A 16,829-nucleotide genomic window follows, 5' to 3' on the forward strand; every position below is an offset into this window, starting at 1 on the left:
AAAGCAGGTATCTGTGTTATGTTCAGTAGTTTGCTTAGGTTGATGGGTTGCCACTGGCTAACGACAGATGGGCTGCCCTCGTTACAAACTGGGCTGTTATCAGCTGAAAAAAAGCGACAAATAAAAGCAGGTACCGCCACCTCCGGCCGTTTCCGTAAGTGTAAACTGCGGTGACGTCAGGCGAGCTTTCTGATGGTGATAAATTTCAATTACGCAAGTCCAGCTTTTCCTGACAAAGGTTTCCGCCAAACGAGTGCCTCATCCGTGCCAAGCTTTTGCACCATAATTTAAATTTGATGACGATGAGTTTTAATGGTGCAGGACAGCTTTGGCCAAGGAACGCCATGGAACAATGTGGTTTTTGTGGAGTCCGAGACTCTTTTTTTCCAACCATTTCACCCTATATGAGCGGTGGCACCAGACCAGGAAAGTCCGTAACCATTAGAAAGCGGCGAGTACTTAGCTGGGCAAGGGATCGAACCCGCACCTCCTGCACAAGAGGCGGATTGCGGTTGCGACAGTTGGGTTTTTGTTGAGCAAAACACGACGCGATGGACTGCACACCCGTATTCATTCATTCATCCATATTTACAAAACCTTCAGGCCTACGCGGCATTATTACTGGAAGGGGGATAAAAAACCCAGGAAATTAAGAAAATAAACGGTGAGAGAGTACACGTAATACAAAAAGAATACTAGAAACATTCACAGTCAGCTGCAATGCTAGCCAAAATTCACAAGCATGCCCATTAGGTTCACGCTCGCAGATGTTTGTGAAATCCAACACGAAAAAAAGAAAAAACACCGAGAAACGTCAGTACGGCACTGTATCTTATTAATCTTTAAACCATGGTCCAGAAGAAGGGAAGCAAAATGTAATGGTAGCATGTACAAACGGTTATCAATGCAGGGAAGTTACGAATTTTATAAATTCCACATCCAAGGTTATGTCATCACTGTAGAGTTACTCCTTGCAATGCTTCGAAGACTAATATAAATACCAATGCTCAATCTACTGACAAGCTCGCGCGGCAGACACTGCCCGAACAACAGCTAACCGACGCAATCCAACAAACCGAGCGGCGGGCGTTTCGAAAAGCCAACGCGTGGTGTCCTTAGACGCTCCCAGATGGCAGCACAAACCCAAACGCGCCCCTGACGTCAGAGTTGCGCCGCCAGTCACGTGGGAGGCGATTTCGCGATACGAAAAACAAGCAGAAAGGGCCGAGGAAGCGGCGAGGCGCGCTCCTCTTTCTGCATCACCGGCGGCAGCCGCGACCAGGAGCAGGGACGCCGCAGCAGTGCCCAGGAAACCGGCTTCTCTCCCGTGTGCATTGCCATCTCCCTGTCAAGCCAGTGCCCTTCACAAGTGGCCTGCGAAGCGGACTGCCGTCATGCTACCTGTCATCCTCATCGGTATCGTCGCGCTGCTGTGCGTTCAGGTTGGTGTACCTTTTTTCTCTCCGTCAAATAGGGACTCGTTCTCCCTTCAGGGCATCCTACGGTCCGATGCTGCCCATTCAAATCGTGCGCTCGGTGCTAGAGGCGAGACTGTCGTTAGCGGGAATCCACCCTTTGCGTACACTAAGCTCTTTCTCGTACTTTCCCGAGCAGTTCTTGTTTGCACCCGGTAAACAGCCCGCGACGGCACGGCTTAGGGCAGGATCGCGGCATAGGAGAGGGAACCGGGACTGCCCGACAATGTTTACATCGCTCTCTGTGCGTTTTAGCGTTACTCAGTGTCGCTTACGGAATCTTTGCCAGCTGTTACGAGTGTCACATGGTGCCCCTTGTCTTTCGAATCGTTCGTTCAGAGCCAATGAAAAAGCGCACGCGTTCATCTCTGGGGTAACCGCGCCGCTACTCACTCGAGCGATCTTACCTTGACACAGTCTCGGAGGCTGCGTGTGCGTGAGCCAAGGTTCTTTTGTAACCGCGCGTCCCGCCGCGCTGTGTTATCGGAACGACCGCTTGCGAACGCGGTAAATCATTAGTAGCGGGGGCTTCCTAGTTCCGCTCGCTCGTCAGTAATGAGCGCCGCTACAGCGCTTTACTCGAGGTAATTAAGTACGTGGAATCCGCTTCCCGTCGCTACATCTGGGAAGTGTCTGAGTGCTTCTCGCGTGATTTATCTTATAACATTCTCGTCCCCATGTGCCCTACACGCAGCCTTAGGTCCGGCTGTTTTTTTTTTTTTTTTTTTCTGCAAGCGTCGCCGTCTGCTGTGAAAACTGCATGGCTCATCTTTGTAAAGGCCGCCCTCATGCTTTGGAAGCAAACTGCCCACAACATTTCGGCACCACCGTCCCAAATTCAGAACCACGGGCAAGCCACTGCCGTGTAGCAAAGTGCATTGGTTTACATAAGTAGCCACTAATCCACAGTGCATAGCCTTTATCGGTCGGCTCTCCAGTGGACGTCTGCCTTAGGGAACAACGCGCTATATACTGGTACAACGTTAACGCGGTACGCTAAAGGTGCCTAATGGCTAGGTGACACTAGTCACCACCTGATACAAACGGGATGGTAATAATTATCCATCAAAAACACGTAATGATATCGCCTGACCTGAACATTCAGCGTATCCTCAGTTTTACGAAATCGCCTGCCCGTTAATATTTTCGCAAAATATGTATAGATATGGAACACTCTGACAGGCTGCCGGTCCAAGGAAATCTGTTCAGTATAGCGATAGTCTCATGAAGTAGCTTCTGAGCCGCTTTTAAGCGTAAACCTGGTGTAAATTGCTGTCGGGAACTAGGTCGTCAGCGATCTTCCCCGGCGCTATTCAGGCTTATTTGCTGGGTATATGCAGGAGCCAGCGTTCTCGGACGACATTCGGTCCCGTAACATTCATTCGAAACTGCAACGCGGCCTGCGCGTGTGTGCGCTACTGGTCAGCACAAAGCCCGAAGCGATTTCCTTAAGTCATATCGCGCCTTGGTTGCTTGCCCTGCAGTAGCGGTCGAGACGTCGCTCTTTGAATGGCCGGTATCTCTGTTATCAGTAGAGCAGTGTAACTCTCCAGTCATCCCTGCTTAGTAGGCAAAACCTGCCGGTCAAATACGACTGCAGAAAAAAACTTCGATGTGAAATCGAAAGTTGTTTCTTGTGTTGGCTGTAGTCACTGCTTTTGTAAAATGACAGCGACTGGCCTGAGTTGACGCCTCCGCCCGCAGCAGCCAGTTACCGAGACAACAGAAAAATGTCAAAACAATGGTTCCTGCAGTGCACCTGAAACGCACAAAGAACGGAATACACTGCGATGGAGCAGCGAAAACAATGTTATCTTCTTTGGTTTCTTTGTCTTCCGACTGCCGCATATCGTACTTCTTTTACTCTCGCAGACCAATCGATTATCGCGTAGTCAGAAAAAAAACCTGGGCTCCTGTAACAACGATGGATTGCGTTTTCCTTTGGTGCTTCGTTCGTCTTGGCTCGTAAGGCGGCGTCGAAAATTACTGATTAAAACGAGCTCTGGGGGCGAATCAATTTAATTTTCGGTCTTTGTAAACATCAATTCTCTGTCCCTTTCTGGCACTGCTGGACGTTTTTCCAGCGTCCAAAGACTCGTTTATTGCTGAGTGAATTGGATGGATTAAAACGTTTTTCTCGCCTCAAGATTCAGAATCGTGACGTCATGACCCAAAAGGTGTCCGTGATCACCGTTGTAAGTGAACGTCGATGTTGCCTAGCCTCAGGGATCCGTACAGTAGAAAGACAAATAATGTCTTGACGTCACCTCAGTTAGCTTGCAAAAACGGTCGGGGGTGGCGACACTTGTACTTAATTTTTTAACCCTTTCTATGGGGAACTTGCGCTGAAGTTTGCGGTGCCGATTGCAGCGCCATAACACACTGTCTAGCGAGAAGAGCAAGCAGTTTTGGGTAGTACTGTTAGTACATTTCCGCGCCACCTTCAGGCGCTTATTGGCGTGAGCCTCCGCGCTCTGTCGAAGGCGCACGTGCCGTGCGTCAGCTATCTGGGCTACGCCGAGAGAAGCTAGGCAATGAATGCTGTCAGCCAAAACGCGCAGAATGTGTTCTCGCGTTTGCAGCGGCCCAAGCGGCTGACAAAAGCAGTTCTGAGTCCCCGAATGGAACAATTGCAGTGCCACCTTGGCAGCGCAGGTTCCCCATAGCTTACAAAAACTACGTTTTCGCGGTAATCTAGCGATACATACAAACTCAATTTGTGTTCATGTTCCATTAAACTATAACTGGTTACAAGCGCGATCGGATGCACTGCCAGTGAAGTCTCTTCCAGATAACAAAGCTTGTGCTTCGCTGAAGAATTCACCAGACCGATGCTCGGGAACCGAGTTTTAGCGACCCGTTTAATGAGGGAATCGATTTGCGCCACACCGCGCTGTCTCAAGACCCGCGCACCGTATAGTTTCTTCACGCAGTTGGCATCTCGCTGAACGCGCAGTCGACCCCGGCGGGGTACAACAGACGAGCGGGTCTTACCCAAGCACGCCTTGTTCACGGTTCACAAGACACGGGCGGCTTACTTCACGTCTGCTGCGTCTTGCGCTGTTTGTCGTCGCACGGGAGGTCAGCTCCGTAACGAAGCCCCCGGTAGCGCGGGTCAATGACATGGCTAGGAATCCAAGGACTAAGGGACCCCCGGAACGATAGGCGTAGGCCAAAACTTGCAAAGGGCCAATCATTGGTGGTGCGCTATATAGGCAGAGGTTTCTGTGTTTTCGTCAAGAAGGATGTTTTCGGAACCGAATGCGAGAATACCGACTTGTAGAGACGTTGAGCCAGCCGTGACTTCAGCTCGCGCGGTCTGGGCTAGAGCGGATGTTGCATTATTAGAGGATTTCCTGCATTCGTCGTTGTGCAAAAGGGAAAGGGTGAAAACAAAAATAAAAGTCGGGCGTGTGCTAGGGCAGGTCGTTCGTGACGGATATGTACTTATAAAGTCGAAAAAGTTATCATCCAGGTTGTTAACACTGAGATGATAGGAAGGAAACGTTTAGACCGAATGGTCGTAGAAAGGGCGTCTGGCTATCAATATACCGCAACGCAACCCCTAAGTGAGAAAAGATGTGTGGGAATAACTAGAACTACTTCCGTTTTTTTTATTTTTCTTCATCGGCTGAGGATCGTCACACCTCCGACATTCCGTCCACGTCCGTTGTTGCGTGCAAAAGTTGCCCGTAGATCCGGCACCGTTCTGTATATCTGTGCCGATGTTCCGCCAAAACTCATCGTATACATATAGTTTTGGACCCTGGAGCTCGCGTTAGCAAACCTTGCGTCTAATGAGGTTCTCGCCTACTACACGTTGGCTAAATAAAGGACCCGGTATAAAGCGTTCGGAAGCAGAATGCACTCAGCACAACGTAAATGATTAATGCGTTCGAAGAAGCTTTTGATTAGGCCTACTTATCGTCATCGATTTGGTCACTGTTATAGCGAAAGGGCCTGTGATCGAGCGAAATGTTGCTGTAGCGCGTTACTGTAATGTAGTTACATTAACAACTTTTACGTTTTCGTGATTTCTAGCAGAATTCAACGGATACTTGCGTCGGTAGCGCGCTTATGAAAGGACAAATGAAAGACTGACAAGTCGCTTACTTGCGGCTTTTACCCCAGCCTCCTCATTTTTTTTCTCTCTTCAAATGGAAACAAGAATGAAATAGAGGTATAGTCCACTTTTTAAACAACTCTAAGGATGTCGGCGATAAAACAAGCTCTTTGCGTGCTCGAAAAACAAGCCCGTATATACCGTTCGAGCCGCAGTAAATCGAATTGGGCCAACTCGATTTTTTCAATCGATTCTCTGGCATGCGTCGGTGTGTCTACACGTTTTTTTTTCCTTGTCCGCGGTTCGAGCTCTCTGCCTTACGCGGTAGTTGACTAGTCTGCCGTACACCGGTGACTTTGTCGCAGTTGTAAGCAGGCTTACTTAATTTACGAAGGCTATTAGCCAGGTGCTGATGAAGCAGATTAGGAAACCGCAGTTCGAAAAATATTACCCGCACTGTACTCTGTCTAGCACTGACAACATCGGAAGCGAGAGGGTGTAACGTGCTGGAGCTATGTGTATACCTGCGATCAACTTTTTGTGGCACTGCAACAGAGGCTACGCAGGAAATGGAAGTAGACGGGCCTTTGTCTCCGTGTTTAGGGGAGTGGTTTGTTCGGAGAGGTGAAGTCGGGGAAATGTTGCGGGGTCGCTATAGGGATGAGTAGAGTCACTAGATAAGTTACTGAACAAGTCACTCTACGGCTGAAGTAGCCCGCTCCCCCGAGTCACTGGGACAAAGGCCCGTTTCCTGGGCGTTCCTGCCTAGACTCGGCCGCAGTACCACAGAAAGTTGTCCGCTAGCGTAGCAGCGTACACCGAGACGAAGCTAGAAACACGCGGAAGAGGAACCACCGACAAACACAACGGGAACCAACGAGGCCCGAGGCTTTCTCCGCATGCCTCGTAAACACATCATGAGGCGGCCGAGCGCTACGCGTTAACTTTGCCTTTCACTACGGAAGCGTGAAACGTCTCTCACTCCGAATGATTCGTTGTTCCAGTCACGATCTCTCTGTCTCTCTCGGGAAGAGTATACTGACGTCAACATTAGGGGGGGGGGGGGGGGGGGGTGAGCGTAGTCGTGGGAGCTCATTAGGAGGAAACGAAAGACTCGACGGCAGACGTGCTGTACTAAAGTACGTTTCGCCTGTGTACTACGGCAGCCTTGTTCTCGAGAAGACGAACGACCCAGCGACGTACGTTTCAGGGCGAGATGCTGGAGTGGCGCTCTTACGCAAGTGTTTGAAGATTACAGTCACCGCGATTACGGGGCTTGCGCAGTTGTCCGCGGACAATGTCTGCACCGACAGTTGGTTGTTGCCTATACGATGTGCAGGCAAGCGGGACGTCTTTGAAGATGTGCCGCCGAGGGGAGTAACGCCTTTATAAGTGCGTCCGAGGGGAGGGGGGGGGGGGGGCGCTTAAAAACGGACGCTCTATTCTATGTCGTTCGGCGTCATTGTGTTGTGGCGGCTGCCGCGCTGGAGTCCCAAACGAAACGACTCTTAATTGCCCGCTTCTGGTTGTGTCTTGTGTTTTGATTCTAGAAGGCCGGCTTCCCTTACAAAAATTTCTGTAGAGAGTCTATAGACTGTCCATAGACTTACGTCTATAAAGTCTATAGACAAACTCTACAGAACAGTCTATAGGCAATACAAATTCTATAGACAGTCTATAAACAGTCTATAGATTTATGGCCACACTTTTAGTAGACTTTTGTCTATAGACAGTCTATAGACTATGAATAGACATAAAGCAATATCCATAGGAAGGCAATAGACTCTATAAGAAGTCTATGGACTGTCTATAGACCATTTTTATAAGGCTTGCTTCTGTTAGCTGTGCAAAGCCGAGTTGTGCGCTCCATCTCTTTTGTGGAGTGCGAAGCGATTCCGAGGTGGATACATGAGGCGTTCATTTCATGAACTGCATTGAAGTGTTTCATCATAGCTCATTTTAGGAGGCGCCAAAATAAAAAAAAATCCAAGTGGTGGTATACATCTCTTAATGGTTATCCCATTCTGCAGCGTCACTTTAAGAACAAAGCGGCTCAGTTTGCCAGCATGAAGAGCTCATCGTAAGCCCAGTTTGACAGACACGCAAATACAAACAAAAAAGGCGTTATTTTCGGGCTGGTACTGAGCGCAATCTTGGCCTAAAATGAGCATCAAAGGCGGTGGTCTTGGCTTGGCTGTAGTACCGTAATTCCAAGTATAAAGGCCGCAGGGGTCATTTTTGGTTGAAATAATTTTTTTTTTTTACTAGATTGTCTGCACTGGATACAAACTCCTCATTTACCGATACATAGTCCTCGCCTGCCCGCACGCGGTGCATAAATCGTTTTGGGCATTTCATCCTATGCTATAGTCGGATACAAGTCAAGAAAACAGCTTTTCCCCGTCAAAGGAGCCCCTTCCAGCCAATGGCGTCGGCCCATTCTCATGAACTTGCCAGAGTGACAATACAGGGAGTGGCAGATGAAAGGGGATAGTCCCCTCCCTTCATTGTTGACGGTACTCCCCTCCCTGCATTGTCCCGCTACTCACGCTAGCAGGTTCTTGAGGATCGGCCGACGCCATTGGCTGGAATGGGGTCCTGACGGGGAAGGGCCGCTTTCTTTCTGACTTGTATCCGAGTATAGGCGATACTGAAAAAGGAAATGTTGTATAGTCCTCTCCTGTAGATAATACGCGAAGCGCGACATTTTAACATGTAAGCATGTAAAGTCCGCGGCCTGTATACCAGAATTTACGGTATCCTTCCACAGAGCTCCCCAGGTCTTGTGCAGAACGCTCGAACTGTTCGCGCAGCGGAATAAAGACAGCGAAACTGGACAACTTCTGGCAGAGGTGACGTGCCCGTGTTTGTGCGCTACTCGCGTGTCTCGTAGCTGCAATGACACGTGAACATTATTTCCGCAGCCCGGCGATTTATAAGAGCCAGAGTCTCTTTATTTTGCCGCGTGCAGCGCATCGCTCGAGTTCTGCGGACTAGATTGGCAAGCACTGTTTGCATGACAATATACGGCATTCAGAGTGATTGATGTTCTCTTGAAGGACAATAGGTACTCAATGTTGAATACCCGAGCAAAGCTGATGTGCTAACACTGGCGGTAAATAACAAGTGCCGTTCAGAACAACAAAGACACGGAACGCGTTTCAGCATTCTCGAATACCACGGTACTGGCGGCCTCTTTGGCATATGTCCAAAGGCTTCCTGAATGCCTATAAGCATTTATTATATCATTTATTGGAGCTCCATGAAAAAGGGAAACTTTGGATGGACACTAAGGTACAGAAGAGAAGTTTTCCAAGCATATATCTCAGGGCGTTTATATGTATCACAACGAGAGTTTCCGTGCAAGCCGTCTATTCCATTCAGGCTACTTTCTTGTTCCAGGCACATCTCTGTGCCTGTCCGGGGTGCACCAGATATCGGAAAAGTGTCAGTGGTTTAGGAGCCACGGAAGATCTATGTATGAGATGACTGTGTATGAGATTGACTGCGCCGATTGCTCATCAATATATATCGGTGAAACAAAGGACTTCAGGAGACGCCTGAGAGAGCACCAGAACGACGTCCGAAACCGGAAAGCAGCATCTAACGCCATCGCCGAGCACGTGCAAGAATCCGGCCACGAGATTCACTGGGATCAAGTAAAGATATTGACAACAGAAAAGAACACATCAGCACGGCAGAATCTTGAGTCTCTTATCATACAGACATCGTCTAACACACTAAACAGGAACGACGGAACTCTACATCCTATCTATGCTAGATCATTAAAAACGCTACTGGGTGCTACAAAAGAACGGATCCGTGCGCCGATTGCTTCATAGTGAACAAGGGATCCGTAGTGCTCCCGAAACGTCTTTTCATCTTTTGGCCAGTGACCAGCAATCTGCACCAAGATCTAGTTCAGCCCGGATACATACCTGAGGAGGCGTGCAAAAGGCATAGTAAGCCTGACGAGGCCCGTTTGCCATGGTGGTCATACTCGAATTAAAAAACAACATATATACATACTATCGGATATACATGTTTGTTTGTTTATTATTTATTACATATTACGTCTTTTCCAGTACTAGTACTAAGGAGGGGAGGCGATCCATACAAAGTGAGGAAAATACAAAACTAAGCGAAATATAAACAAGCTTCAAACAACTGATATGTATATGCTATTATAATGCTACACAAATAACCTACAGCAGAGACGAAAATTTTTATTTGGCTGCTGCAGACATTGTTAGCCACAATGGTAAATTACGGTAAAGCCGCCGCGCTGGATCAGTGGTTGTGGTGCTCGGCTCCTGACCCGAAAGACGCAGGTACACATGTACTGTGCGATGTTAGTGCGCGCTAAAGAACACCAGGCAGGTGGTGGTAATTATCAGGACCCCTCCACTGCTCCCTCATAGCCTTAATTTAGTCGATCTGGGACGTTAAACCCGATTAACCGAACTATAAGCCAAACCAACGTTCCAGTAAATTCGTGAATAACTGTACACACATTACAGTGAAGAATACGAAGAACGAGGCATCTATCAATGAAAAGGGGCCAGTTCTAACAAGATATATATCAACCGGGGTTGTATACAAACAGCAACTTGTTACCAAATAAGCGTTCGCTTCTATATTGATGGATAAGATCTTTTATTGTGTGCTTGTATTTAGAAGAGAAATTATGTGGAAAAGTGTTACTTGGGAACCACAATTTGAGCTTATCCTATAGGTGCCCTGCTAGCCAATCAGCAAATGACATCGGCCCAGTGTTGGGATATATTGGCAAAGACCGGTCCTGCAAAGGACCACCATATGCCAATATATCCCCAATGTTGGGCCGATGTCCTGTGCTGTTGGGGTAGAAGATTTTGTAAACTGGTTCGCCCAATAAGTGCTTCGCATCGAAAACAATATTCCCCGAGAAAGTGGGCGCTACCGGGCCACCGTCATTTATCTCGCGAGGAGTGGCGCGATGCGGGGCATTCGCCGTAAAACTTCCAGCCTCGCGTGAGCCGCGGACTTTGCTGGAGGGCTCGGGCTGAACTGGGCCGCCCTCCTCTCCCCTTTGTGTTTGCTCCGAGGCGGGTGTTCGACCCGGATACGTCAGGGCCGGAGCCGCATATCTAATCAAGCACCCGCTGGCCACCAACTTCGCAGTGGGGAAGGGGGGGGAGGGGGGTTGATTAGACTCCATCAGCGGGACACGCGATGCGGTTTTCATTTGCCGGTTGGGCCATTATACGTCCCCCAAAGCGGCCGTGACGTCATTCAGCTCGCGCTGACGTAATATTTATGTTCCCGAAGCTCCGGCCGTTGTAAGTGACCCTCATAAAAATTTCTTTAGACAGTCTATAGACTGTCCATAGACTTATGTCTATAAAGTCTATAGGCTCTCTATAGACAAACCCTAGAGAACAATCTATAGGCAATACAAATTATATAGACAGTCAATAGACAATCTAAAGAATTATGACCATACACTTATAATAGACCTTTGTCTATAGAGAGTCTATAGGCTATGAATATACAAAAAGAAATATCTATAGGAAGGCATATAGTCTATAAGAAGTCTGTAGACCATTTTTGAATGTGTATAGAATAGAGACTGCTCCCGTTTAACGATTTCGCCTCTTAGCTCGTGTTCTGTGCAGATGGGGGATGGAGCCGGGTCGGAATTTAGATCGTGTGGAGTCGATGACCTGCAGCTGTGTGCGCGAGAGCGTTTTTTTTATACATGTATGTAAATGTATTTTTCGGCGTTGCAAAAAGAGTTCGAACCCGACCGCGGCGGCTGCGTTTTTATGGAGGAAAAACGCTAAGGCGCCCGTGTGCTGTGCGATGTCGGTGCACGTTAAAGATCCCCAGGTGGTCGAAATTATTCCGGAGCCCTCCACTACGGCACCTCTTCTTCCTTTCTTCTTTCACTCCCTCCTTTATCCCTTCCCTTACGGCGCGGTTCAGGTGTCCAACGATATATGAGACAGATACTGCGCCATTTCCTTTCCCCCAAAACCAATTATTATTATTATTGCAAAAAGAGCTATCGAGAAGCATCCTTTGTAGTTTATGGGGTACGTGGCAAGAAGCTGCTTTTGTATTCATTTTATTACCTGTAAACTCGAGCCAATTTCAGTGTGTTTAGAAAGGCTAAACAATCGTCAGGTGCGGAAACAACGCACGCTTACGATTCGTGAATGCCTGTCGGCTTTCTTAATTTTCCCTCAAAATGGAAGGTGTCGCGCCGAAAAATAGGGCGTGGACACCAAAAATTGATAAGACGGGGTAAGGAAGAGAGCGGAGGATGCAGAATTCACTCCGGGATTGGAAATTTGCGCTCTTTCATATTTTACCAGCAGTTTTCATCTAAGCATTTCTTGGTTGTTGCGTTGAAGGGTGTTAAACAAGTAAGAGTGCTATAGAGGTGCCGCAGTGGAGGAGGGCTCCGGATTTCATTTCTACCGCCGGGGGTTCTTTAACCTGCATTAGCATCGCACTGCACACCGGCGCTGCAATTGCGGCAAATGCAAAACGCGGGCGCGTTATTAGCGAAGGAAAGACGCCGTAATTGTCGCAGTCCGGGTGGGCACCTCAACCACCCCGTGAGGGAGAGGATGAGAGATTGAGTGAAAGAACGCAGATAGGGGAGAATGAGTATTAATTTCGCTCCGGATTAATTCCGTCTACCCGGCGGTTCCTACACGTCCGCTTGTATCCTACAGCACAAGGAGTGGTTTGCAATTCACCTCCATCGTGGTGAACCATATCCCGCGACAGCGGAGCTCTCCCCTTATAAACTTATAGACTCTGTTGCCTTCCCATAGATATTTCTTGTCTACTCATAGTCTATAGATGTATATAGACACAAGTCTACTAAAAGTGTATGGGCATACATCTATAGATTGTCTGTAGACTGTCTATATGATTTGTATTGCCTATAGACTGTTCTCTAGGGTTCGTCTATAAAGAGTCTATAGACTTTATAAATAGAAGTCTATGGACAGTGTATAGACTGTCTAAATAAGTTTCTAAGGGTCGGATACCGAACGCAGCTGACCACGAAGCCACCGCGGCGCAATTCCGAAATGATATGGCATGAGTCGACGTCTGGCACTGAAACCCACAAGGAAAAATTCGAAACAGAGAAACAATGCGCCTTCTTGGACGGAAACATATATACGGCCGCGAACTGTTCAAACATTGCGCGGTAACACCGTGTGTCCTTGCTTCCGTCAACGCAATTCCAGGAAACAGCGGCGCGTGTATCGACGCACCTTTAACTGCGCTGCTATTTCGAGGAGCGGGGGGTTAGGTAGTAGCGGAGACAGCGTCTATAGGCGAGGCCGCCCTTTCCACGTCGATATCGAGCGGAAAGCACGAACTCTGCCGCAGACTTTCTTTGGAAGCGTGCCTGGGAAAAGATCCACCCCGCTGGACACGGCTCGGTGCAGGAAACTCAAGATTAGACGTTAAAACGCCCGCGACCGGCGATGTCTCTCCTTATATGGCGCCTGCATGCAAAGCACGACTTCTGCACACCTGAGTGCACTGGCGCCGGTCCCGTCTCTGCGTTGCGATGCATCGAGGTGGATGTCGGGCTCAAGTTCTAACGCGGTCTGAGCACTGTTGGAATCGGCTGTGGTCTGATACAACTCAAGAGCGCAGCGGCTTTTCCCCGTCAAAGGAACCCCTTCCAGCCAATGGCGTCGGTTGATTCTCATGAGCCTAGTAGCGTGAAGTTCTAACGCTGTCTGAGCCCTGTTGTAATTGGCTATGGTCTGATACAACTCAAGATCGCAGCGGCTTTTTCCCCGTGAAAGGAACCCCTTCCAGCCAATGACGTCGGCTGATTCTCTTGAGCCTAGTAGCGTGAAGTTCTAACGCTGTCTGAGCCCTGTTGGAATCGGCTATGGCCTGATACAACTCAAGAACGCAGCGGCTTTTCCCCGTGAAAGGAAGCCCTTCCAGCCAATGGCGTCGGTTGATTCTCATGAGCCTAGTAGCGTGAAGTTCTAACGCGGTCTGAGCAATGTTGTAATCGGCTGTAGTCGATACAACGATACAACTCAAGAACGAAGCGGCTTTCACCCGACAGAGGACACCCCCTTCCAGCCAGTGGCATTGGCCTATTCTCATGAGCCTGCTAGCGGGACAATGCAGGGAGTGGCAGATGAAAGGGGATAGTCCCCTCGATGCATTGTCACGCTGCTCCCTGCGTTGGAGTGCTAGCAGGCTCATGAGAATCGGCCGACGCCACTGGCTGGAAGGTGTCCTCTGTTGGGTAAAAGCCGCTACGTTCTTGAGTTGTATCCGCTGTAGCATCACACGTACGCAGTTGCGTGGTTTATGCCGGCAATTCTTGGTGGCAGTCAGCAGCAATACGAACTTGTGTGTTGGATGATGCGTCGGGCCGAGAAAACGGAAAATAAAGAACAGTCTCATTCTAAGCGCATTTACTGCCCGCTTTCTCTTTTCCGCATTTGCCTGTTTGAGCATGCGCGTACGGCTCCCAGCGAGAGTGGTTGGCGGCCGCGGATCGCGTAATGCTAAGACTCCCTAATGTGAGGGCGAACGCCTTACGTGCGCGAATTATCTCCATCATGCAACACTCATTGTACATTTTGTTGATATATGTCCAACAAAGCAATCTCTCTCTATTGTGTCCTCCCCAGACTTTTTTTACGTGATGTGTAACCTATAGTTATATTATTCCTCACGACGAGAACTGCTAGTGCGCCGTTGGTGCCTATATCACGAGAGTGTCTGTCGTAGCTACGCTATGGAGGAAAAACGCTAAGGCGCCCGTGTGCTGTGCGATGTCAGTGCACGTTAAAGATCCCCAGGTGGTCGAAATTATTCCGGAGCCCTCCACTACGGCACCTCTTTCTTCCTTTCTTCTTTCACTCCCTCCTTATCCCTTCCCTTACGGCGCGGTTCAGGTGTCCAACGATATACGAAACAGATACTGCGCCATTTCCTTTGCCCAAAAAACCAATTATTATTATTATTAGCTACGCTATCCTTATCCGCATTCCTAAAGCATTTGTATTCTCGGATCTTAAAACGGCTCGTTGAACAAGAAACAAGACAGCACTTCGTTTATCGTGTCGCCTCATCCCGTGATTTGTCCACTTGTGGCTCTTCTGAACATGTCATTCGCTTCCTACACTACAACGAAACCCAGGTACCCAGAAACCGAGCTGCAATTCCATCATCTTTACATCTTCTTTCATTTGGTCGACGCCATCTATACTTTCCTAATGCTTCTCCTATTCGCCTAGGCACGGTTTGTATACGTATATTATTACGGGCACGCGTGTTCCGACGTCGACTCATCGCGTTCATGTGCACCGCTTTCCTCCCCGCTACTGTGCTACGCGAGTGATGACAATATATCGTTGCCCATAGCCGTATCACCTCACACGACCTCCTAACCGGTCCGCATCAAGTGAGACGATGGAGGAGCTTCGCGCGTCTATGCCAAACACAACCGCAATTCCTTCCTCGCCGACTAGACTCGGTGCGGGTTAACTGGTGCAGGAAAGACAAGACGTGCTTTGGGGAAAGTTGTCCGCGAGAGCCCGGGCACGACAAATGGGACCGACTGTATGGAAAGAAAAAAGGAAAGGGGGAATGAGAGAAGAAAGAATAAGTAGGAAATGCAAGAAGGGAACAAACAGATAGAAAGAAAGGCAGAAATAAACAAAGAAGGAAGGAAAAGAGAAAGAGTGCAAAAGAAAGAATGAACGGAGAGGCCGGGTAGGGCGCTGTGTAAGGCGGTCCAAGATTGACGGGTGAAAAAACAAACAAAAAGAAACAAAAAAAAACATACCGGTGTATTCTGAACGGTATAGGCGTGCCACCGCTACATCTTTCGCCCGTTTGCGGCCTCGTATATATATCTTCACAAAAGGAGCCTTGTCCGAGAAAAAACAAAAACAAAACGACAGTGGAGTGCGCCGTACTCTGCGTCGCTCGTCTTCGGCCCTGCGCGACTTTCTCCGCGGAGGTGCAATTTTCTCGCGCACGGCGCGTCGCATTTTCCTGGTCGGTGAGAAGCTACGCGTCCTTAGCTCACCGCGTCGCCTCTCGCCACCGTCTCCCCCGCGTACTGACTGACCGCCCCGTCAATGGCACAGAGAGGCTTCCGAACGGCCTCTGTGTACCATTAGTGACAGCTTTCCCCTGCTGCCGTGTCGCTCGTTGAGCTCCCTGCGTCCTTTCCAACGATGTTGACGAGGAAGAAGTGTCAGGGGCCCAGCTGCTGGAGGGGGCCGTGTAATTACGTCGTTGCGTTTTTCCGTTACACGGGCCGCTCTCACTTTGTCTTCACCTTGCGGTGACCTTTCAGCTCTCACTTGGCGGCACCGATGTTGCTTAAGGCGGGGCGCAGCTGTTTCCGCCCCCTTTTATTGATTCCAATCGCGCCGTGCTTTCTTCGCGGGAATTTAATGACAGTCGATGCCTCGAGAGGTGATAGTGGCCAAGAGAGTTGCTTGTCCAAGCACGGCCTTGCAGCTCGTTTGTATGTTTTCTGTTAGCTTAGAGAAACGAAAACGGGCGTCTGTGTGTGTGGAGGGGGGGGGGGGGGGGGGTCTTGAGAAGCGCTGAAAACTGCTGAAAGAGAGAGAGAGAGGGGGGAGGTTCTTTTGTATTGTTCGCTAACGAGGCGTTGGTGTGATTTATTATCTCATGTATAAGCAGTTTTGATGCGGTCCAGAGTGGTCTCGTGACCTCGGGCGCCTGCCAGGAAATACGGAGCACTAAGATATACTTCGAGCAGAAGGTGTGCAGATGTAAAGAGGAGCTTGCGTATAGTTCATTATACGGATGATTTCTTCCACTTGTGGTCAGCCAAGCTTCATCTGCAGACAGGCTGTAACTGAACTGGTCGGTGTACTGTTGGGTCATATTTATAGGCCGAACTTGTTAAAATAACACCGCGCGTTGCGTCAGTTGGTTACTACCCATAATGTAGAATGTTCGCAGCGTGAGAAAGGGAGAGACAAAACTGAAGGAACATACACGCCGGAACAAATCACTGGGGCGCCTTTCGTGTCGTTGTTGTTGCTGTTTTTGTCTTCGATGTATATGTCCATAGAGTTCTGTCTTCGTCTTTCTCGCGCTGGTAACATTCTTTGAGGCAACAACATTCTACTACGCGGAATTGTTTGCCGCAGATTAGGAAGCGCGATAACACAGGTACGGGCTAAAGAGGCCGGGAATACAAGCCAGGCCGCAGGCCTGTGTTGTGTGTCTGTTGGTCCGCGCAATAATGTTCGACATGC

The 16,829-nt window shown here is 49.0% G+C and overlaps 1 protein-coding gene across 2 annotated transcripts in view; it reads left to right on the top strand.

Annotated features, from left to right (window-relative positions):
- The first annotated feature begins 1,202 nt into the window (after positions 1-1,202).
- The window catches only part of LOC144110912 (gamma-interferon-inducible lysosomal thiol reductase-like), a 59,481-nt gene continuing 43,854 nt past the window's right edge, over positions 1,203-16,829 (top strand). Inside the window, exon 1 of one of the 2 annotated variants that reach the window (XM_077643980.1) lies at positions 1,203-1,442. In XM_077643980.1, the coding sequence (XP_077500106.1) occupies positions 1,395-1,442 (48 nt within the window). In that variant the 5' untranslated portion in view covers positions 1,203-1,394. The remainder of the gene's footprint in view (positions 1,443-16,829) is intronic. The other variant, XM_077643979.1, reaches the window with a different exon arrangement.

Source organism: Amblyomma americanum, chromosome 11 (genome assembly GCF_052857255.1).
Source record: "Amblyomma americanum isolate KBUSLIRL-KWMA chromosome 11, ASM5285725v1, whole genome shotgun sequence".
In the NCBI taxonomy this organism is placed as follows: domain Eukaryota; kingdom Metazoa; phylum Arthropoda; class Arachnida; order Ixodida; family Ixodidae; genus Amblyomma; species Amblyomma americanum.